The sequence below is a fragment of the Antechinus flavipes genome, chromosome 1 (genome assembly GCF_016432865.1).
Source record: "Antechinus flavipes isolate AdamAnt ecotype Samford, QLD, Australia chromosome 1, AdamAnt_v2, whole genome shotgun sequence".
Lineage (NCBI taxonomy): Eukaryota > Metazoa > Chordata > Mammalia > Dasyuromorphia > Dasyuridae > Antechinus > Antechinus flavipes.
In genome coordinates, this window is record NC_067398.1 from 54189007 (window position 1) to 54212208 (window position 23202).

The 23202-nt window shown below is 41.2% G+C and overlaps 1 protein-coding gene across 1 annotated transcript in view; it reads left to right on the forward strand.

Moving 5' to 3' along the window:
• GRIP2 (glutamate receptor interacting protein 2) overlaps positions 1–23202 on the forward strand; it is a 179593-nt gene that overhangs the window by 129021 nt on the left and 27370 nt on the right. The window contains exons 18-19 of the mRNA XM_051970539.1: positions 12126–12265; positions 14949–15128. Of these exons, the coding sequence (XP_051826499.1) occupies positions 12126–12265; positions 14949–15128 (320 nt within the window). The remainder of the gene's footprint in view (positions 1–12125; positions 12266–14948; positions 15129–23202) is intronic.

Consider the following 23202-nt stretch of genomic DNA (forward strand, 5'->3'; position numbering starts at 1 on the left):
GACTTGTTTTTTCCATCCACATCATTGACTCATTGTGTCTATTGTTTGTGTGGTTCTACTTTCTTTAATTTACATCATTACATCTTCCCATGCTTTTCTGTATTCATCATAGTCACCATTTCTTACAGCACAGTAATATTCTATTACATTCATTTACCACAGTTTGTTTAAACATTTCCCAATCAACAGATATTCTTCTTGTTTCCAGTTCTTTTTGACTACAAAAAGGGCTGCCATAAATATTTTGGTATATTTGTGGATGAAATTTCCTTTCCTATCACTGACGTCCTTGTGAAAAGAAAGAAGGAAACAAGCATTTATTAAGCACTTACTGTATGCCAAGCACTGTGCTAAGTGCTTTACAAGTATTTTCTAATTTGATCCTCTAGAAAGGTAGGTGCTATCATTAGCCCCATTTTATGGTTGAGGAAACTGAGGCAGACAACAGTTAAGTGACTTAACAAGATGACACAACTAATAAATGTCTGAGACTATATTTTAAATTTAGGTCTTTCTGACTCCAGGCCCAGAGCTCTTTTCCCTATACCACTTAACTGCCTATGAGATATATCTAGTAATAGAATGCCATTTTCTTTCACATTCTCCCATTTATTATTAAGACTTTACTATTTCTAGAGCATTTTGCATACATCAGTTCATTCAATCATCCAATCAGCCCAGTCAGATAGGTACTATCAAACCCATTTTGTGGATGTTAAAAACTGAGGCTCACAGAAATGTAATGCCTTGTCCAGGATCAGACAACTTGTAAAAGGGTGTACCTAGATGACCGAGTCATCTCCAAGATTCCTTTCAACTCTAAAATACACACTGAGATTTTATGAGTCTAAGATTCCAGATTATAAAAATTAAGATTTTATAAATTTAGATGCTTTTTTCCATGATACTAAGATATGTGGACATACCACCACAAAATACCCAGCTAACCTTCCTTGGCAACAGGTCCCCTCTTGCCTTGGTTGTTAAAGGTGTTGAACCCCAAAGTAGAGGAAACTCAGGTATGTTTCATTGTTTTTTGAGATGGGTTGGCTTAATGGAAAGAGTCTTGGACTTTGGTAGCTGGTACTGGTTCTTTTACCAACTGCAGAGAATTTTTCTCACTGGGACATTGTGAATATCTCAAGCTTTTTGCCCATAAAAAATATAATGTCGACAAAATGTAAAATATGGTTATATCCAATGCCTGGAAATGGCCATCAGCTGAAAAAAAACAGGCTTCCCTTAGTGAGTGTGAGATGAAGGCAACAGATACAACATTTGTCAGTGGATAAATGTTGACGAAATCAAATTTTCATTTATTTCAAACTCATATACATGTTCTCCCAAATAACTGGTACTCACAAAATTTATATTTCAGGATGCTCTCTCTATTCATTGAAGAGAGGTTCTAGAGATTCCTGGGAATTAGCAAATCCCCCACTATCTGTCCCCTAAAGAAACAATTTGGGTAGTTATTTTTTCTTCAAAATTCTATTGAGTTTTGCTTATTTCATTGTTGGGGCACAGGAGAAGAAAAATGCTATCTGTTAAGTGTTAAGGGTTTTTAATATCCAAAGGGAAGGTGTCTTGGCTTCAAATCTGTTTCTGATACTTCCCATTTGTAGCAACTTGGACAAATTGACTGTTTCTGGATTTCAGTTTTTTTTTTTCATTTGTAAAATGGGGAATCTCATTTAATGATTTTTAAATTTTTCTAATAGCTAGCGTTTATATAATGTTTTAGTCCATCGATAAAAAATTATTTTAGCAAGTCAGTCAGTCAAGAAACATTTAAGTGCCTACTATGTGTCAGATACTGTTCTAAGAACTGGAAATACAAGGGTGAGAATCCCCACTCTTGGAGAACTCCCAGTATAATAATGTGTAGATGATTGTGTACCAACAAGCTATTTACAAAGTAAAGTAGAAATACTCATCAAAGGGAAGGCATTAGAATTAAGGAGGACGAGGAAGATTTCTTTTAAAAGATAAAATTTTAGCCATACTTGAAGGAAGTAGAGAAACTAAGAGGTGGAGATGAGGAGAGAGGGCATTCCAGGGATGGGGGGAGCAGCCTGTGAAAACATCTGACTAAAAAGTATCTGAGGCAAGATTTGATTTTTGTCTTGGAGTCTTAATGATTTTGAACTCTGCATGGGGCCAGCTAGCTGCCCCCAAGCCTAGTTGTCTTTCTTTTAGTGAAGAGTCTTCTATTAATGGAAGACTAAAAAAAAAAAATTCGGATATCTGGGGAAAATAGAGGGGGATAAGTATTTGGTGTGTGTGGACCACAGATACTTTTGATATTAATCCTTCAATATTAAATAAGGATATGGAATAATACCAGGAATGGGAGTCACAGATCTTGAGGGATCCCTGAATTCTTTTGCAGTGTATGTTACATATTTAGTCTCTTCCATTGGAATAACCCATGGTAACTATGTGAGAACTATTGCTTGCTTCGAGAGATTTGGGGATGTTTAGACCATAGAAGAGAATATAATGAGAACATGATATCTCCAAAATTGAAAGGTTAGTCATGGAGTTAGACAAGTTAGACAAGATAGATTTGTTTTTCATGGTTCTGAAGAAAAAAAAAAAAACAAGGAGCTTTGCATGAAAATTTTATAAGAGCAGACCAACTTTGCAGAAAGAAACATTTCTTAAATCTGAAAATTATCCCACAAAGGAATAAGTTGCTTTTGTAGTACATGGGTCCCTATCACTGGAAGTCATAATATATCATCAGCTGGAAGAGATCTCAGGGACAATCTACTCCTTTTTACAGATGAGGGGGTTGAGACTCAGAGAAATGATGTCATTTGCCCATGGGCACAATGGTATCAAGTATCAGAAGTGAGATTTGAACCCAGGTTCTCTGACTCCAAAATCAGCATTCTTCCTAATAGCTACTATTCAAGCAGATGTGGAGTATCTCTGTGTCCCTTCTGCTGGGAGTGCTGGATGCAAGATGCCTGTGTTGACTGGGTCGAATAGATAGATACCTTTTGTGAGTCTATGACTTTGTTATGGTTTATAAATTTCTAAACTTCAGCTATATCTAAGCCTTTAAACAACGTACTTTCGGGGATCTGTTTTCTTTAGAAGGAATTAATGATCTACAAAGAGCACTGTTCATAGGAAGGAAGAGAGAGGAATCTATTTTAACCTTCTCTTTTCTTATCTCATCTGACCAGTGACCAGGGCTTACACAAGGTTCACTGGGAGGTAAATGGTTATCTTATAATCACAAGAAGATTTCTATGGGATCATGGATCTGGAGCTGGAAATGACCTGAGACTGCTAGACCCAATGCCTCCTGTTACAGATGATTAAGCTGAGGCTCTGAGAGGCTAAGCAATTTTCCTAGGGTCACCTATGTAGCATTAAAATCAAGATTTGAAACCAAGTTCTTGGTTTTCAAATCTAATGTTTTATTGATTTTTTTCCTTCCTATCAGACCATATAGATATCTTTCCTCTTATGAGTCTGAATTCTGAAAGACACAGACAGACAGACAGAAATTGACAGACTGAGACAAATAAAGACAGAGAGACAGAAACAAAGAAAGAGCCAGAAATAAAGACAGATGGAAAGATAGAGACAGACAAACAGAGAGTCAGGAACAGAGAGATAAAGACAGACAGAAAGACAGAGATAGTGACAGAGACAGTGACATACAGAGGCAGAGAAAGACAATGACAGCTAGAGAGAGATAGAGACAGAATAAGAGACAGAGTAAAACAAAGTCATGCAGAGAAAGATAGAGAAAGAGACAGAGGCAGAGACAGAAATGAAAACAGAGACAGTGATACAGAGACAAAGACAGAGACAGAGAGAGAGATAGAGTCAGAGACAGAGAGACAAAGAAAGTGAGACAGAGACAAAGAGAAAAAAGAAGAACAGAGAGAGAAAGGAGAGAAAGAGAGCAAGAGATAGAGAGAGAAAGAGAGAGACAGAGAAGAGAGAGACAGAGACAGAAAGAGAGGTGGGGAGGGAGAGAAATAATTCTTCTAGAACAACTAAAAATCAGGAAGGCTTCCCGAAGAAGATAGTGGCTAAGCTGAGTCTTGAAGGGGCATAAGGATTCAGAAAGGCTTTGATAAGGAGGGAGAGATGAGAATCAGTCTGTGTGAATTTGCTGAAGCAAGACACGGAATGTCAAATTAGAGGCTGGGGAGCAGAGAGACAAGGGTTGTGTGGCGGGTGAGACAATAGTTCATTCTAGCTAGGATAGAGATTGTGTGACTAGAAGGGTAGGTGAGAGTCAGGATGTGGAGGGCTGGATTCAGTGACCTCAGAAGTTCAGTCCTCACCTTTTATGGGTTTCACAGTAGAACAGACGCACAGACAAATAGAAGGCAGAACATTTATTAAGGGCTTACTGTGTAAAAGAGAAAAAAATATAAGCAAATATAATATATCCTCAAGAGCTTACATTCTGAGAATGACAAATGCTGTGGAATTACAAAGTGAGGGGGTACAGTGTAGATGTCTAGCGGCAAGGTTGGAGATGTGTGGGACGCCTGAACTGACCCAGAAAAGGCCTAGTGCCAGAGGAGGGAGTGGACATGATGGCCCAGTTGGAAATGCATGGCTAGAGACATCCACATAGTGCCTGTAGCTCTCCCACTCATTCATCTGGCTGCTTCGTGCTTAACTGATTCCAGGCTTTTGCCACATCTCATCCTGTGCGCTGTGTCTCTTGCTGGATCTGAATATAGAAAAGTTAAGGGCCAGCAACCATCTCCTGGGCCATATTGTGAAGAAGGGCCACATCTAAGACAAAGCTTCCTTCTGGTCTACGAGAGAGCTAGACCACCAGGGAGAAGAAGCTTTAGTCCCTGTTTTTGCCAGGTTGGTTCTTTCTTGCCTTGGATCAAACCTGGCTTTTGTTCTGATGCAGGTGCGGCTGTGGCCCCTCTCATTGCTGCCTCTCTTTGCCAAGAGAGGATCTGGAGTCCGTAGTGAGGATGTGTGATGTATGTGTTCAGTGTTGAAGGGAAGGACAAAGGGCACTGAGGGTAAAGAAGAAGGGGCTTCCAAGAGCAGATCTGTGGAGCACCATCCACATAGAGGGATGGAGAAAATGGAATTGGAAGCCAGGCCAGGCCAGGCAGATGGCCCATGCACATGTATCCGATCAGAGAAATTAGGGGTCCTGGTGGAGAAGGCAGCTCCACAGGAATCCTATCAGCATATTGATATCTCCTCTAGACTAGACAGATTGAACTGGAAAAGAGAGAACTAAGAAAGAAGCCTGGAGCAGTCTGAGCAGGCTCTATCTTTTTGTATGATTTCCCCTTTTTTGAAGGGAGGGGATGCTCCAGACCTGCAAGTTTCCCTTTGAGAGAGTGCTTCAATTGTGGAAATTCCCTCCATCAATGCAAATCAGCACTCCTTCTATAACGCAAGTCCACAGAGAGTTCCTTGGGCTTAGAGATTATGGTAGCTTGCTCATGTACCAGACCTAGGTATTCCTGATACCAAGCTGCCTCCTCATAACTTCTCCTAAATCCTCCACAAGAGGATGTACTGCTAGTGTTGAAGGCCTTTCTCTGATTCTTTTTATGCTTTTTCAGATAAAGGAGAAGTACTCCGGCTGCCTCAGTCACATGATCAGCCCACCTCCTTTTGCTACCATTCATGATTCTTTGTAAGCCTTTTCTTGTAAGTCAGGACTGGAAAAAATGCAGCAGCTGACTTAGACACTCTACATCTCTCTCTATGATGTTTAGATTCACCTGTGAACCTCGGGAAGTCTTGGGAAATCAGAGTTTCATGAGTCACGGTCAATCAACAAACATTTATTAAGTGTGCTAAGCTCTGGGGATACAAAACAAACAAACAAACATGTCACATCAGCAGGAGAAAACTGGGACCAAAAATAGAATATGAGGTGGCCAGAATAACTTGTGAAGCTTGGAAACCGTTCACCATTTCCCAGATTCACTCCATCTCCCTCCCTTCTTGCCACTGGATTCTATGCCCATCTTGTTGGCCCATCATCTGGCCCAGATAGGCGTTAATAGATCAATTCAGTGAGCTGTTGTTCCCAGCCACAAAGCACCGGGCTCCTTCCTGACTTGGTTTTACTTGGTGGGTGACAAAAGCCAATCTCTTTCGAGTGACCCTTGCTAACACCTCCTGGTGGCTCCATGCAATCAGCAAGGCTGCCATAGAGCTAAAACGATGCTCTTTAAACAATGTCTGGGTTCAGCAGAGAATAAAGCCATCACCAGGCTGAAGGTTAATAATGATACTAATAATAATTAATCACCATCAGCATAACTAGCATTTATAGAGGCTTTAAGGATTGCAAAGTGCTCTGCAATAATTATCTCACATCTCACAACCCCTTTGGGAAATAGGTGCCATTATTATCCCCTTTTGACAGATGAGGAACCTGAGGTTTATAGAATTTAGATGACTTGCCTGGGGTCACACAACTAGTAAGTGTTTAAGGCAGAATTAAAACTGAAGACTTTCTGATTCAAAGTCCAACTTTCCTTCCAGTATATTTATATTAAGTGTTTAATAAGTCATTTTCATTCATTTAATTTATTCACTGAGCCGTATTTCCTTCCAACTAACAAAATAACATATAGTGCTTTAAGAAATACAGAGTGAGGGGCAGCTAGGTGATGCAGTGGATAGAGCAGGTCAGGAGGACCTGAATTCAAATCTGGCCTTAAACACTTAACACTTCTTGGCTGTGTGACCCTGGGCAAGTCACTTAACCCCAATTGCCTCAGCCAAAAAAAAAAAAAAAAAGTTTTATTCAACATTTCTATGAAATAGGTGCGGAGGCTGAGAGTTGTTAAAAGGTTTGCCCAGGATCACACAGCTAGGAAGTGTCTAAGGCAGGATTTGAATTCAAGTCTGACTCTATCCCCAGCACTCTATCCACTGCACCACCTAATGGTCTCTAGACGCTAGACAGTATGTTTTATAGAAAGAGCTTTTTTGAATGGTCAGACCCAAGGAGCAGTTGTTATTGGTCTAGTGTCAGCTTGGAAGGAGAGCTCTGGTGTTGTGCTATGGGGAATCTAGGATTGACCCGGGGGTATTTTGTCATATTAATTAATGATTAGATAAAGGCATAAAATGGCTTGCTTTTCTAATTGGCGGATGGCACAAAGCTGGGAAGAATAATTGCCACACTGGATGACACGGTCAGGATTCAAAAGGATTGTTACAGCCCAGATTTTTGGGCTGAAGAGAGGTAGAGAAACATGAGAGCTATCTTCAAAGATACGAAGGAATACCATGAAAAGAATTAAATTGATTTGATTGGGGCCCAGAAGACAGAACTAAAAACAACGGGTAAAAGTCGCAAGAAAGAAGTTAAGTTTGATGAAAGGAAACATTTCATAGAAAATAGAAATATCTCAAAGTAGGGAGTGGGCTTATTGAGAAACAATAAGCTTCCCCTTCCTTGTAGATATTCTGAAAGAGGCTGGATGACCACTATTGTAGAGGAATTCCTTTTCCATTATGGGTTGCGCAAGTGATTCTACAAAAATTGCATATTTTCAAACAGAGCTCCTTAAGAAAGTCGCTTCAGTGAAGAGTTATAGATGACTTACAACTAGTCCGCTCATTTTTCTACTTCTTAGTGGATGTTGCTAAAGGAATTGACAATCTTGCTCTCTTGAATAGGTTGTACATGCCTTTATGACCTCGTTGGGCCTCTTCATGTCCTTATCAATAGCCCTGAGGTAAATCTTAGCTACATGTTGCTTTTTTCGAGTTCTGGCTCCCAGGAACCCAAGGGATAAAGTCTCATATTATTGGTAGCAGAGCTGGAACTAGAAACCTGGGATCCTGCCTCCTGGTCCCATGGTCTCCCTAGATAGGAGCTGGATGTAAAAATAAATTAATGAAGGAGAAATCAATTAGTTACCTCTTGTTCCATCATAATAACTAGTCTAGTTAAATAGCAAGAGCAAGAAAAATGTCAGCCTTGAAACTTCTCAGAGTAAATTGACCACTTTGGGTCCAGATGGGCTCCTCCATTAGCTTCATAAAACCCCATAAATGATTCTTTAATGGGGAAACATCCTCTGTTGAGTGTGAATGGATTTCCCTTATGACTTTTGCATAAGACTGGGCAGGAACAGGGAGGCCAGTGCTGACACTTAGTGGTTGATTGAAGGAGTGCAAGCTGTTTTGTCTTGCTTTTAAGGGTAGTCTTTAGAATCAAGGAAATGGTAAGAACTGAGAGACCTCCAAAGTCTAACCCAATCCTGACACAAGGCACGGATCCCATCTCCTACATCCCTCACAAATATCCATCCAGTCGCTACTTGAAAACACTCCATAATAAGGAATTTCACAGACATTTTTCCCGTCCTACTTCACAAGGCAGTCCATTAAAATATTGTAGGAAATTTATCAAGGTATCGAGACATCGTTTGCTTTCTTTGACTTGAAGCACATTTAGATTTTGGTTATTCTATGGACAAAAACTACAAAAGCTCTTTTTTGGCAAGAGGGACTGAGAGAGTGTTAATATAGTGGAAGGAGACCTGGAGTTGACATCAAAAGACCTGAATGTGAATTTTAGCTCTGCAACTGATTATCCGTATGAACTTAGGCAGATCCACTAACTTCTCTTAGCCTTAATTTTCTTATCTTTAAAAAGAGAGAGTTGGGGGTAGCTAGGTGGGGTAGTGGTTAGAGCACTAGCCCTTCTCAGATACTTAACACTTCCTGACTGTGTGACCCTGGGCAAGTCACTTAATCCCAATTACCTCAGCAGAGAAAGAGAAAGAGAGAGAGAGAGAGAGAGAGAGAGAGAGAGAGAGAGAGAAGAGAGAGAGAGAGAGAAAGAGAGAGAGAGAGAGAGAGAGAGAGAGAGTGTTGGATGTAGGGTCTCCTCAAACTCTAAATTGACGACCCTATGAAAAATTGCCCTTCCTATAGGTCAGAATTATGCCTAGAATTAAATAGAAACCATAACTCATATGACCAAGAGCAGACTTAGGTAGAATGTTATAGATTATATATTATATTTGGAAAGGACCTTAGAGATTTATCTAATCTAACTTTCATTTTATTCTTAATTAAATTTCATTTTTCCATTTTTTCAATTTTAGCATTTTTTTATCCTAACCAATGGGGAAAAAAACCCCAACAAAATCATATTAACAAGCACAATTAAGCACTTCTAGCCATGCCCAAAAATGTGTGTTTCATTCTCCATATTATGTCCATCACCTCTCTATTGAGAAGGAGATAGCATTCCTCATTATTGGTCTTCTGGAATCTTACCTAATTGTGATGCCCTCACAATTCTTAAGTCTTAAGTTCTTAATTCTTTCACTTAATTCTTAAGGTCTTAAGTCTTTCAAAACTGATCATTTGTAAAATATAATAATAGAGTGCAAATCCTTCTCCTGCTATCACTCACTTCACTATAAAAAAGGAAGGACTTTTGAACAGAGCATCTTAGAACATCAAATGTCAAATGTGAGAGATCTCTTGGAACATAGGGTGTGTTAGACCTGAAAGGACTTTAGAACATAGAATTTCAGGCCTAGGAAAGCTCCTTTGAACAACAACAACAACAACAACAACAAAAATGCCAGGACTGGGAATGATCTTAGAATAACAGAACTAATAGTAAGGTAAGAACCTTAGAACAGAACATCAAACGTCAAAGCATTTTACATATTATCTCATTTGACCCTCACAACATCCCCATTTCACAGATAAGTAAACTGGAGCAGACAGAGGTTAAATGATTTGTTCACAGCTAGTGCCTGATGCTGAAATTGAGCTACTGTCTTTCAGACCCTGCCCTATACTCTGTATTCCATGGCACCATCTAGTGGTTTCAGAGAGGCATCATGTCTGGGAAATGATCTCACAGTCCTACTGTATTCATTCTGATCAGATCACATTTGCCTGGGTCCCCAAAGTTTAGGAAGCATGATGAAAAGTCAGGGAACATCTAGTAAAGGACAGCAATATGGCGAAGCTCCTTGAGTTCCTACTATATGAGGATTGGTTAAAGGAATCTAAGACAGAGAAGCCTTAGAGAAGACCTGCTATATTTAAATAGCCCTTCAATGGAATATTGAATTTCTTCTTCTTTGACCCCGAAGGGAAGAACAAGCACGGGTGGCGGGGTACTGAGGAGACTGATTTGGGCTGGATGTCATCAAATACCTCTAAACTACTAGTGCTGCCCCAAAACAGGGACCAGGAAGGGACAAGAAATGCCCTTTTGTGAAAACTTTAGAAAAAGGCTAGAGGATCAATAGTTCTGTATGGTGAAGAGAGAATGGCTTTTCAGGGATGCTTTGGGCAGGTGACCACTGCTGTCCCTGGCAGACCCAAAATGCTAACATTCTGCATCTTCAAAAGGCTGAGAAGAGAAGGAATTATTGAATGGTTCTGAAACAAGTAAGAAGGGTTTGGGGATAAGGGAATAGCGTGGGGGAGTTGACTATAGGACTCGGGGCTGAAAAGGACCTGAAATGAGAGATCACCTGGTCCAACCTCATTTCACAGAGGAGGGGATGGAAGCTCACCTAACCTCACCTAGCCAACACATAGGGCAGCCCTGGGATTGGTGCCATAACTTCTTCCTCCATATCTAGAACTCTTTTCAAACACTGCAAAAAAAGACATTATGGTTCACTGAGTCAGAAGACTTTGGTTCTTGCCCAACATTTCCTCTAATTAGCTTTATGACTTTGGGAAAGTTCCTTTTCCCTCCTCTGGGCTTCAGGATACCGATCTGTAAAGTGAGGAGGTGGAGGGATCTGACTCTAAGCTCTACTATTCCATGTTCCAATGTTTCTTTCAGCTAGGACTTCTTCAGTGGTCTTTCACATTTAGGTTTTCTGCTCATTGCCAAAGGCCAGTTAGCTTCTCAGAGAAAATAGAGAATGGCCGAGAACAGCTTCCAGTGCTCCTGACAGAATAATTAGGTCCTTGGTCACCTGTCAGATGATGTGGTCAGTGAAGGAATCATTCAGTTAGCAAATGTTTTGGTATGGTTGTATCATACTGGGCTCTCCGGGGCTGCCGAAAAATGAACACAATCCTTTGGTAGCTCAGTACCATATCTCATCAAATAAAACTCAGACCCAGGAAACAATATAAATATTGTGTGTGTGTGACATCATATATCATGAGTTATAGGATGATGTGAGATGTGATAAGTATCTGGTAGATATGAAAATATATACTTTCATGTGACATCTAGAACAATCAGGGGAAGGATCATAGACAAACTGGTACTTTATGATGGCCCTTGAAAAATGAATAGGGTTGTACCAGATAGAGGGGAGAACACGCTGGGGCAGGGATGTGGGTTGGGAAGACAGAAAAGGGAGTAGACAAAACTATCCCAAATTTATTTGACTGGGTGAGCCAGGAGAAAGAAGAGAATAAGGAATTTTGGAAAAGTAGACTCAATCCTACAGAGAATTCTCTAATTCAACAACTGAGCAAACATATAGAAAACCTGATTTTTTAAGACACTAAGAATAGGGGGAAAAATAGGCAAAGGAATAAAAAAAATTTTAAAGAATAGAAAAATTAAAAAAAAAATACTGCCCTCAAAAAGCTTACATTCTACTGAAGGCTATAATTTATGTACAAGTAAGTAAACACAAAGTGATATAAAATAACTTCAAGAGGGAGAATGCTAATTAGACCAGGAAAGATCCTAGTTAAAGGAAGTTTGAGGTTCTAAAGATCTGTTGATATGGATTCTATATATACTCTATATTCTATTGATATAGTCTATATTCTCTATTTGTATTCTATTCATATAGAACCTATATATTCTATAGATATAGATTCTATATACTCTATATCTATGTTATATAGATACAGATTTTGTAGAAATTGGGGTGAAGAAATGCATTCCAGACATGGAAGACCGTTTGTGCAAAGGGTCAGAGGTGAGAGATGGACCATTGAGCCTGGGCAAGAATGATGGACTTTTGCTTCTGGCAGATTCCCCCTTAACCTATTCAGGTTGTAAGGCCTTGAATACCAAGCAAGCAATTGGTCTGACCCTTCAGACTGCATTCCCTGTGGGCTCTGAGAGATGGTTTCCTGCATCTAATGGCAGCCTTTGTGTCTTTGTGCCATCTTCTTAGGACTGGAGCCATTCATGTTGGTGACCGGATCTTAGCCATCAATAACGTGAGCCTTAAGGGCAAGCCCCTCAGTGAAGCCATCCACCTCCTCCAAATGGCAGGGGAAACAGTAACCCTAAAGATCAAAAAGCAAATGGAACGTGAGTATATCAACAAAACTCTTCTAGACAAAAGTAGCTTAGGTTTCTGGAAGCAGGGCGAGGGTTAGGAATTGGAAATGGGGCGTCTGCTGCATTAAAGACCCTCTACTTTCCATCATATTGGGTTTTATCGCAGCCCTCATCTTTCATTTGGAATGTGCTGAAAGAAGCCCAACAGGCTTGGCTGGGGAGGAAAGGAAGAGGGAAATGGCTTTGTTGAATTTATGGGAAGTCATAAAATAACATTATCACTTAAAATGGCACTGCATAAAAGGGGCAAGCATGGATGCTTTCACAGTCCCGGGACTGAAGTGCCACTGGACAGTTCCCTAACAGTCACCTCTTGTTTATATTGAGATGATTTCACATTCATTTTGATTCCAATCCTGCTAGGTGATCCAGGACAAATAATTTCTCTTTGTCCAGGTCTTGTTTTCCTCATCCATAAAATGAGTGGATTGAGCTATAACTAAAGTACATGCTAGCTATATATAGTATGTGTGGTACTATAATAAAATATATTAGGGGCAAACTAAAACATCATGATTGTTTTAAAGCAGAGTTGGAAGTTAGCAAGGAGACCAAAGCGGGGCAAGTTATAGTCTTGAATGCCCATGATTTGCTATGGGTTTCTGAATTAACTGCCTAATCTACCTGTGCCTCAGTTGCACCATTTGAAAAATGGAAAAAAAAAATCATTCCTGTCCAATCCCTGCCACATAGATAAATAAGAAGGGCTACAGTAAACATGTGCTGGCAAATGTTTAATAATCAGCTCTCCTGAGTAAAAAAAAAAAAGTTATATGCATGCATTGTAACTTTAATCTGCACAAATTTTCCTATATTAATTTTTCCTTCACTTTTGCAAGTCTAGAAAATCAACAAAATACTCAGTAAAGTCCTGGTTTGTAGTGTTCTCACATTTTTAAGTTATAAATGTTCACATTGAAAATTTAACTATAAACTCTTAAGAGCATATTCAAGCTGGTTTCACCATACCACTGGGCTGCAGAAATTTTGAAATCCTTTATAGAATTAGAAACTTATAAATCATAACATTTATCTTCTACACTGTCAGAGCTTATAAAACTTATGAGATAGAAGTACCTGGGAAAATGAGGAAGGACCTGTCGAGGGACCCTTCCAACACTTGGCCCACAACTTTTAGCCACACAACACAATAGAAGACAATCACAGAGATGTATGGGAACCTGAACCCCATTGCATCACTGACCCTCATTACTAAATTTTGCCTACAAGCTCATGTGTCTTCAAAACCCACAGTTAAATCACTACCGGGTACAGGGTAAGACTGTTTTGTCCCTGCTATTATGTTACTTTCAGCAAGCAGACTAAGGCTTGGAGAGAAGCCGGTGCCCTTCTTGGGATCATAAGCAACAGCTGCTACCTTCGATTGGGGCAACAATGGGAGGAGGGAGAAGGGGAGCTGGCCAGCTCAGCTGGCTTGACTCCATTATCTTGTTAACAATTGGATTTTGGAAGCCTGGAAAAGACATGAGGTCTTTGATGTGGAGTGTGTGTGTGTGTGTGTGTGTGTGTGTGTGTGTGTGTGTGTGTGTGTAAGAAATTAATTTGTCTCAGGACTCTAGAGTCTAATCTGGCTTCAGCTCCCTCTTCTATCTTCAGCTTTGTCATCTATAACACAACAAGGTTGGACAAGATGATCTCCAGGGTTCTTCTTGAATCTGAAATCCTATGTTCTATTTCCTTTTCCCCCCCTATGTTTTGACGTTTTAATAGATGAAAGAATAGAGCCATTTTGGTCCAAACTGGTTCATCCCTCTTTAGGCAGCCTGGTGCTGCCCTCACCCCTAGCCCTGAATGCTACCACATTGGTACCAGATTTAGCATAGATGCCCAATCAGCTTAGCTTACTGCAGCTGAGAACTCCTGAGAACTTCCACTCTCAACCTCCTCACTTGCACTGATTACAAACATCTCTATGATAGCCAAGCTAACAGTCTAATGGTTCCTTCCAGCTCCAACATACTATAAGCTAATGGGTCTGCCGTCCCTGACTCTGTACCAAAGAACCCTGCCCATTGGAAATGCTGTGTTCTTAGATCTAGTTATAAAAATAAGTCAGACTGATGGTGACAGCTTCATATGAACAAGTATAATCTATGGCAGGCATGAATGTGAAGGCAGGGGCCTCTATTTCGATTCATGAAGTCCTATGTTACTTCTTCTCTTTCTTTTTCTTTTCTTTTCCTTTCTTCCTCTCCCCTTCTTCCCTCCTTCTTTCTTTCTTTCTTCTCTTCCTTCCTCCCTTCCTCTCTCCCTCCCGTCCTCCCTCTCTTTCTCCTTTCTTTCTTTCTTTCTCTCTCTTTCTCTTTTTCTCTTTTTTTCTCTTTCTCTCCTCCTCTTCTTCCCCCTCCTTCTTCTCCTCTTCTTCCTTTTCTCCTCCTCTTCTTCCTTCTCGTCTTCTTCCTCCTCCTCCTCCTTCTTCACCTTCCTTTTTTTCTACTTTTCCTTCTATTTCTCTTTCTTCTTTTTCTTCTCCTCCTCTCCTTTTTCCTTTTTCTTCTCCTCCCTTCTCCTTCTTCTCTTTATTTTTACCAATTCTAGCAGAGCAGGGCAGTTAGGGAGCTCTCCACTGTACCAGATTCAGTCCTTGTTAGAACCCGACTTCTGGCAGAACCAACTTGCTTTCTCGTTTCAGGAGGCTCCTACCCTAAGAAGTCAGGGGGTCTGAATGAAGCCAGTGACCCGGAGGAAGATCTCAGTGAGGCGCAGAAGCCTGGCAAGCTGGCCGAGATCTATGCCACCACCGTGCCCAGCATAGACAGCGCCATGGAGTCATGGGATGGCTCTGGGGCAGAGGGCGGCTATGGGAGCCAAGGTAAAAACTGCTTGAATTGGAGCATCTGAGTAGGTGCTGGTTCCCCTCCTCCCCTAACCTGGGCTGCAATAACACTTGAGACTTTTCCTTTTGTTTCACATTAAAATTGCCTACTTGGAGGGGGACAGGGTAGAAGGTTTAAGGAAAGAACAAGGGACTTTGGGGGTCCCGAGGGCCCCCCCCGACAACCCTGCTTTGTGGGAGTGTCGGCCCTTTAGAGTTTTTTGCAAATCTCAAGAAGCATCTATAGAATTCTCTAGCCACTTCCTGGAAATGCAATGGTGAACAGTTGATAATACAGTATGATGGAAAGAATATTGACCTGGAATCTAGGCGTCCTGGGTTCTAGTTTCAGGCGGCACTGTGCAGTAGAGAGGAGTGACTCTAGAAGAGGAAAAGGACCAGAGTTCGAATCCCACTTAATTGTGTGATTACTACTTTTGTGAACTTGGACAAATCACTTAAATCCAGTCCTCAACTTCCTCATCTGTGAAATGAGTTGGCTACAATGATCACTCAGGTCCCTTTCATGTTCATAGAGTGTTTGGGTTTCTCATGGAATTCTAGATGACCCCTAGCTCCAGCTGAGACTGTGTTTGATGAGACCTAAAGGTCAGTCATTTATTCATCAGGGAAGATGAAAGAGCACTAACCTGCTCCACCTTCATTGGGTCAAGTCACATGTGCTCTTCTGGGCAAGAACTTTAAAAGCGTGATGCTAGTGTCTGCTACCCAGAGCTGCAAGATTCAGAAACAATGGGCAAGGCTATTTCATAACCATGAGAGTGTGAAGGTATTTTGTTAATTGTTGTCATTTATTGTGAACAGAGACCTAGGTTTTCTTTCTTTCTTTCTTTCTTTCTTTTTTTTTTTTTTGTTTATTTACTTTTAATATACATTGTTTTATAAATTATGTTGGGAGAGAAAAATCAGAGCAAAAGGGAAAAACCATGGAAGAGGATTAAAAAAAACAAAACAGAAAAAAGAAGTGAATATAACATGTGTTGATTTGCATTCAGTCTCCTTAGTTTTTCCTTGATTGCAGATGGCATTTTCTGTCCAAAATCTATTGGGATTGTCTTGGATCACTGAACCACTAAGAAGAACTGAGTCTTCCATAGTTGATCATCGCACATTCTTGCTGTTACTGTGTGACATTGTATTCCTGGTTCTGCTTGTTTCATTCAGCATCAATTCATTTAAATCTTTCCAGGCCTTTCTAAAAGCAGCTTGTTCACCAATTTTTATAGAACAATAGTATTCCATTACCTTCATGTAGCACAACTTGTTCAGCCATCCCCAATTGATGGACATGCACTCCTTTTCCAGTTCTTTGGAGAGCTATGATTTCATCGTGGGGTCATTCTCTCCCTGGGTCTCCTCGAGATCTCTCCAGCCCTTAGGGAAGGCTCTTCCGAGATGACAGCAGGTAGAACTGAGGTTCTTTGCCTGAGATTCTCTAACTGAGGTTCTTAACTTCCAGAAGACTTGCATTCTAATCCTACCTCAGAAACTTTGTAGGTGTTTCTTCACCAGTTTAGCATAGTGTCTGGCACATACTAGGCACTTGATAAATGTTTATTGAATTGAATCTCTCTGGATCTGTTTCCCCATCTTTAAAATGATCGGATTGGACTCTATGGCAGCTAAGATCCCTTTCAATTTTAAATCTGTGATCCTAGACTGCTTTGTTGTTGTTTGATTGTTTCCAATGCCTCATGATTCCCTGAAGCGTTTTCTAGGCAAAGATGGTCTGCCATTTCCTTCTCCAGCTTATTTTACAGATGAGGAAACTGAGACAAATAGGATTAAATGACTCTCTCAGGGTTACACAGTTAGTAAGTATCTGAATCTGGATTTCAATTCAGGTCCTCCTGATTCCTCCCCCAGTACTCTACCCACTGAATCACTGTTCAAAAACATAACCAGAAGCCTTGTGAGGGAGGAGGAGAACTGATTCAGATTTAGAATCAAAGATCATTTCTATATTTGTGACCTCAGGCAAATTCCCCAAACTCCCTGGAACTCAGAGGATTCCTCACCAGTGAAATAGTGAAATCATTAGGGGTGTTGTCTCCCCACTAAAAAGTAGACTTGTTTTTTCTCTAATAGCATAATACTGTTATTTACATGGTAAACACTTAATAAAAGCTTATTGATTGGATCAATGACTAATGACTATGTGACTCTGGACAAGTCATTTGCTTATTTATCTTTCCTGAACCCCAGCTCCTCATCTGTAAAATGAGAAGATTTGGAGAGGTAAGACTTAGGATTTTGTTGACATGGGGGTGGGAGGAACCTCCAACTCATATAGATCCTCACCTACATTCAACTTAAAGTATTAGAGTAAGAGTTCTGAGCCTTTTGGAAATTCTGGACTCCTTTGCCCAGCGAGGGAAGTCTATGGATTCCTCAGAATAATGTTTTTTTTTTTTAAATGTATAAAATAAAATAAATGAAATGCTAAATTTCAGTAAGTAAATTTCAGTAAAAAATAAAGATGTCAAATTTGTCCATTTCCACTTTGAAAGACCCTCCTTGAAATTGATCTACTGACCCTTTGTCCATTAAGAATCCCTATCTTAGAGTTGCCTAGAGCACTGAGAGATTTTGAGACTTTCCCAGGTTCATACAGTCAGAATGTGTCAGAGGAGAGACAACTAATGTTAACTCATCATCATCATCATCATCATCATTATTCCTAGACCACTAGGTCCTCACTGATCTCCCAGTCCTCTCACTCCAACTGAGTTTGAACACTCAGAAAGGGACACATAATAATAATAATTAGTAGTAGCATTCCTAGATTTTTAGAGCTCTCACTGACCTTTCTGCCTTTTCAATACTCTCCAACTGAGTTTGAACACTCAAAGTAATAATAATAATAATCATTATTATTATTATTATTATTATTCCTAGACCACTAGGGTCTTCCCTGATTTCCCTGTCTCTTCAACCCCCTCCAACTGAGTTTGAACACTCAGAAAGGTACACATAATAATAATAATAATAATAATAATAATAATTCCTAGACCACTATGGTCCTCACTGACCACCCTTTCCTCTCCATCCCCCCAACTGAGTTTGAGATCTCTGAAAGAAATGCATGTTTTCCATCCCCCACGCCCCCTCCCTGCCATTGCACACCCCTCCTCCTCCCAGGTCCCTGCGAGTCTCTGGACTTCTCCTTCTCGGGGGAGGAAGACTGCGGAAAGCGCCTTGGCCTTCCTCCAGGCCTGGTCCCCATCCCATCTGGTCGCGGGGCGCCTGGCCCCCTTCCCGAGTGTCTGAAGGACTCCTTGACCTTTGGAACGCTGGCCAGCCGGCCCAGGCCGCGGGCAGGGAGGCAGCAGGAGGAGACCTTGACATTCTCAAAGAATGGCGTTGTCCCCAAGCGGCTCGAGACTGGGCATTAGCTCAGTCTTTCCCGGGAAGGTCGAGAGCCTGTAATCAATGCCCTCTTCCTGTGGCTCCTCGGAGAAGACATGGCAGTGTGCACCATGCTTTCCTCTGTGTGTTTTTCCTTTTAATTCTGGGAAGAGCTGTGGAGATTTCTCTGAAACGCGGGGCTCGGAGGAGGCTCGGGGCTGAGGGAGTTGGCTGATTTCCTCTGCAGACAGCTCTGCAAATAGCCACTCTGTGGTTTCTTTGAGGGAATGTCGCCACCTCCCTGGTTCTCACTGCTTTCCAGGCATTTTCCAGGCCCCCTTCAGAGGATTGGCTCCTTCCTGGTCTGGTCCCAGGAGCTATAATTTCCTTTTGTCTGTAGAGAAACCCTTGCCAGGGAATTGATTCCCTTTCCTCCCATGCCCCGTCGAAGAGGGGCTCCTCCAGGAGGCAGTGTCCCCCTTTGAGGCTGGGCTTCTAGTCCAACTCTGGGGACTCATTCAGTGGGCAAGTAGCTTCCCTTCTCTGGCTTTTACTTTTGCCATCTGCAAAATGGGAAGGTTAGACTAGACCATTTCCCCAGTCCTTTCTAGGAGGCATGATACTGGGATCCTATAATCTAAATTCTCTTCTATTCTCCTATTCTGTGTTCAAAAGGCTCTATTTTTCACTCACTCTCCCCTACCCATACTCCTCCCCATATTTTCATTCCCATCTACCTCAATAATATTGCTCTGATCCTCCTGCATCCTACTATTCCACTGGGGCTTAAAGGATCGTAGACTGAAAGCTGGAAGGTGCCTTAAAGAGTCTAACGTGCTTATTTTATGGAATGAGAAGCCCAGAGAAAATAAATGGCTGACCCAGAGTCTCACAGTTAAGAATGTTTGAAACAGAATTCACAGTCCAGTCTTCCTGACTCCAGACCCTGCACTCCATTCCCTAGACCTGGCTTCCTCAGACCTGGAGCCATCTCCAGTCCAGCTACCACCACCGATAACTAACTCCTTTCCATATCATACTTTTCCCATCTTTAGGCAACTGGTCTCCCCATGAAAGGTGTTGAATCCCCAGCTACTGCCTCCAATGACCTCAAAGAGCCTTTCTTTCCTGTTCTCCCCACCCCTTTTTTTTTGGTAAGACAATTAGGGTTAAGTGATTTGCCCAGGGTCACACAGCCAGGAAGTATTAATTAAGTGTCTGAGGCCAGATATGAACTCAGGTTCTCCTGACTTGAGGGCCAATATTCTATCTACTATTCTACTTAGTTGCCCTTTAAGGCCCCCTTTCTTTTTTTGTCCTCCTCATTCAGTTAAGTCTTCTTTGAGGGGGTCTGCATCCCTTACTATCATCAAGTCCAAGTCTTTTATCTGAGGTACCTAGCAGTCTCCAAATCATTATCCCTCTTTTCTCAAGAAATTAAGTACCTAACAGTATTTCTCTCCATCCTAGCCCCCGCCCTCATGTTTGGGGACTTAAACACACACATTGATGTCATCTTGAACGTTTGAGTCTCTCATTTCATCTATCTTCTCAACTCCTGTGGTCTCAGTCTTCATCCTTCCTTATCTGCTCATTGGGATGACCGCTCATTGGGATGACCACTCATTGGTCAGCACCATCTCCTAGAGCTAGCCTAGCACCTGATCTAGAATCTTGAAGTTATTTTCTCTAATCGTAATCTCCTATACTTCCATCCCCTCTGCCTCATTTCTCCTAATTTTATTCTCATTTTGTCTCCAATTCTCCTTCTCCTCCTTTTTCTTTAAGTCTCACTGCTTCTTGGCATTCATTTCTACTCTGCACAATCTTGATGCTATGGTTGACTAGACCATACCTCTTCCTGACAACCCCAATCAGTCCCTAACTAAAACTAACCTAGGGAGGAAAGGAAGCTATCAACCATGAGTTCCCTCTTCCTCAAGCTCTTCACCTTACTCAGATCTCTTCTCTATCATCCCTTATCCTCTTGTTCTTTGCTCCATTTTCCGAAGAAGCTAAAGTCAGCTTCCATACTTGTGCCCTTGATCCCACCTTCTAATTCCTCTGGGAGCATATCATCTTTATTTCTCTTTCTTAATGTCTCTTTCCCTCTCTCCCTTCTTCCCTCTCTCCCTCCCCCCTTTCCTTTTCTCTCTCTCTCTCTCATTCTCTCTCTCTCTCTACCCCTTCCTCTCTCTCTTCCCCCCTCTCTCTTCCTCTCCTTCTCTCCCTCTGTCTCTCTGTCCTATCTCTCTCCCTCTCATATTCTCTTCTCCTTTCTCTCCTTCTCTTTCTCTCTCTCCTCCCGTTACCCCCCTCTCTTCCCTTCCCCTTCTCTTTTCCCCCTTTGTATGTATGTACATGTGTACGTATGTGTGTGCATGCATATGTATGTACTCTCTGTGTTTCTCTTTCTTTGTGTCTCTGTATCTGTCTCTTTCTGTCTCTTTGCCTCAGTCTGTTTCTGTCTCTCTGTTAATATTTGTGTCTCTGTGTCTGTCTTCCTCTTTGTCTTTCTGTCTCTGTCTATCTCTGTCTCTCTCTCTGCCTCAGTCTGTCTGTTTGTCTGTCTGTCTCAGTTTCTCTGTGTGTGTCTCTCTGTCTCTCATGTTTAATATATGTTGGATTCATTGGTTCTTTTCTGCTGTAGACATAGATCTTCCTCCTTCCATCCTTCACTGAACCCTGCTATTCTTTAATTGATCTCCATCTCTTATTCCCTTCAAAGTCAAAATGAGGCATCTATCTGCTAACTCCATTTCATCATTTACTTCTACTATATCTCTCCTTGCAATCTGACTTCCCAAACTTCAATTTTGATGACACTTTTCTCTCCAAGTTTACCAGCAATCATTTAACAGATGAATTCAATGACTTTTTTTCAGTCCTTAGTCTGCTTGAGCTCCATGCAGTTTTCGACATTATAGAACACCCTTTCCTCCTGGCCATTCTCTGTTTCCTTGATGTGTATGACCTTCTCTCCTAGTTTTCCCACTTTTCTGACCATACATTCGCAGGCATGGTAGTTGTTCCAGTTCTCAAACTTTTTTGTGAATCTCTGTGTTCTCTTTCTGTCTTTCTCTTTCTCTTTGTGTGTGGCTATCTCTCTCTGTGTCTCTGTACCTCTTGCCCATAAAGCGTAAGTGGCCTCCAAAGTTTTCTCCCCTACGTCCTTTCTCTTCTTTGTCTACATTTTCTTTCTTTCTTTTTTATGCTAATAGCTTTTTATTTCTCAGTGGTCTGCACTTTCTTTCTAGACTTTCTTATCAGCTCTTAGAGATTCAATTGTCTCTAATCAAATGACTCTCAGATCTTTAGCCCCTGCTTTAATTTCCATATTCATATCATTACCACCTGCTCAGCATCTCCCCTTGGATCTCCCATTGATGTCTCAGATTTAGCATGTCCAAAATAGAAGTCATTATTTTCCCTCTGTAAGTCATCGCTGCTATAAACTAAAACCTTCCCAAGGTCCCTCTACTCTTCCAGATGCTCAGATCCACAGTATGAGAGTTATCCTTGGCTCCTTCCTCCCTGTCACTCTCTACCAGTTACCAACTTCAGTTGATTCTGACCCATATCTCTTCCTTTGTCCCCATCCTCATTATTACTGCCCTAATTCACTCTTGAGACCTCTTAACCAAACTATTGCATTAGCCTTCTTATTGGTCTTCTAGGTTCCAGGCCATTCCAATCGTCATCTACAAGGCTATCAAAATAATCTTCCCAAGACACAAACTTAACCCTAATAGTCACTTGTTTGAAATTGTCACTGGCTCCTTATTGCCATGAAGATAGAACACAGATGCTCAGTATGCAACTTAAAGCCTTCTGCAGTTTCCAAATTAATTTCATATTACTTCCCTTTGTGAATTTTTTAGCCCAACTCATCCACTAACCATTCCCCAAATCTATCTATCTTCCACCTCCATACCTTTGACTAGGTCTTCCAACATGTCTGAAATGTGTTTCTTCACCTCCAGCTCTAAGAATTCTCCTTTAAAATTCAATTCAGGTTCTACCTACTCCATGAAGCTCTTTGTTGTTTCAATCATATCTAACTCTTCATGATCCCATTTAGGATTTTCTTGACATTGGTCCTGGAGTACTTTGCTTTCCAGATGGGGAAACTGAGGCAGACAGGGTTACTGAATTGTCTAGAGTCACTAGTAAGTATCTGAAGTCAGATTTGAACTCGGGAAGATGAATCCTCCTGACTATAGGCCTGGCACTCTATTTACTACACCACCTGGTTACCCACCCCTGATCCCTAAGGATCAGTTCTCTTTCCCTCCTGAAATTACATTTTCACCTCAGTATGAATAATGAAATTATGGCATTATTCTAATTTGTACTGATTGAAGTATAATTGTATATATGTGTAAGATAGATAAGAAAGATAGCTGTGAGATTTGGAGGTTGTATGGGAAGAATAGTAAGCAGACAAGTGCAATTTGTCAATCCCAGGTATAACTATCATTATTATTACATGAAACAATGATTGGATGCTTGACCTGTAATCAAGTACTAAGTACTGCTGGAAACTTGCAGATTCCCATGGGCTGGGGTAGTCAGGGAAGGCTCCCCGGATGAGTGGAGATTGGACCAGTGGAGAGAACACAGCAGGTTATGGGAAAGAAGTGGAATAACAAGGAGAAAGGCCTCCAGCTGAGAATGGTCTCATGTTTCCTGGGGGGTAGAA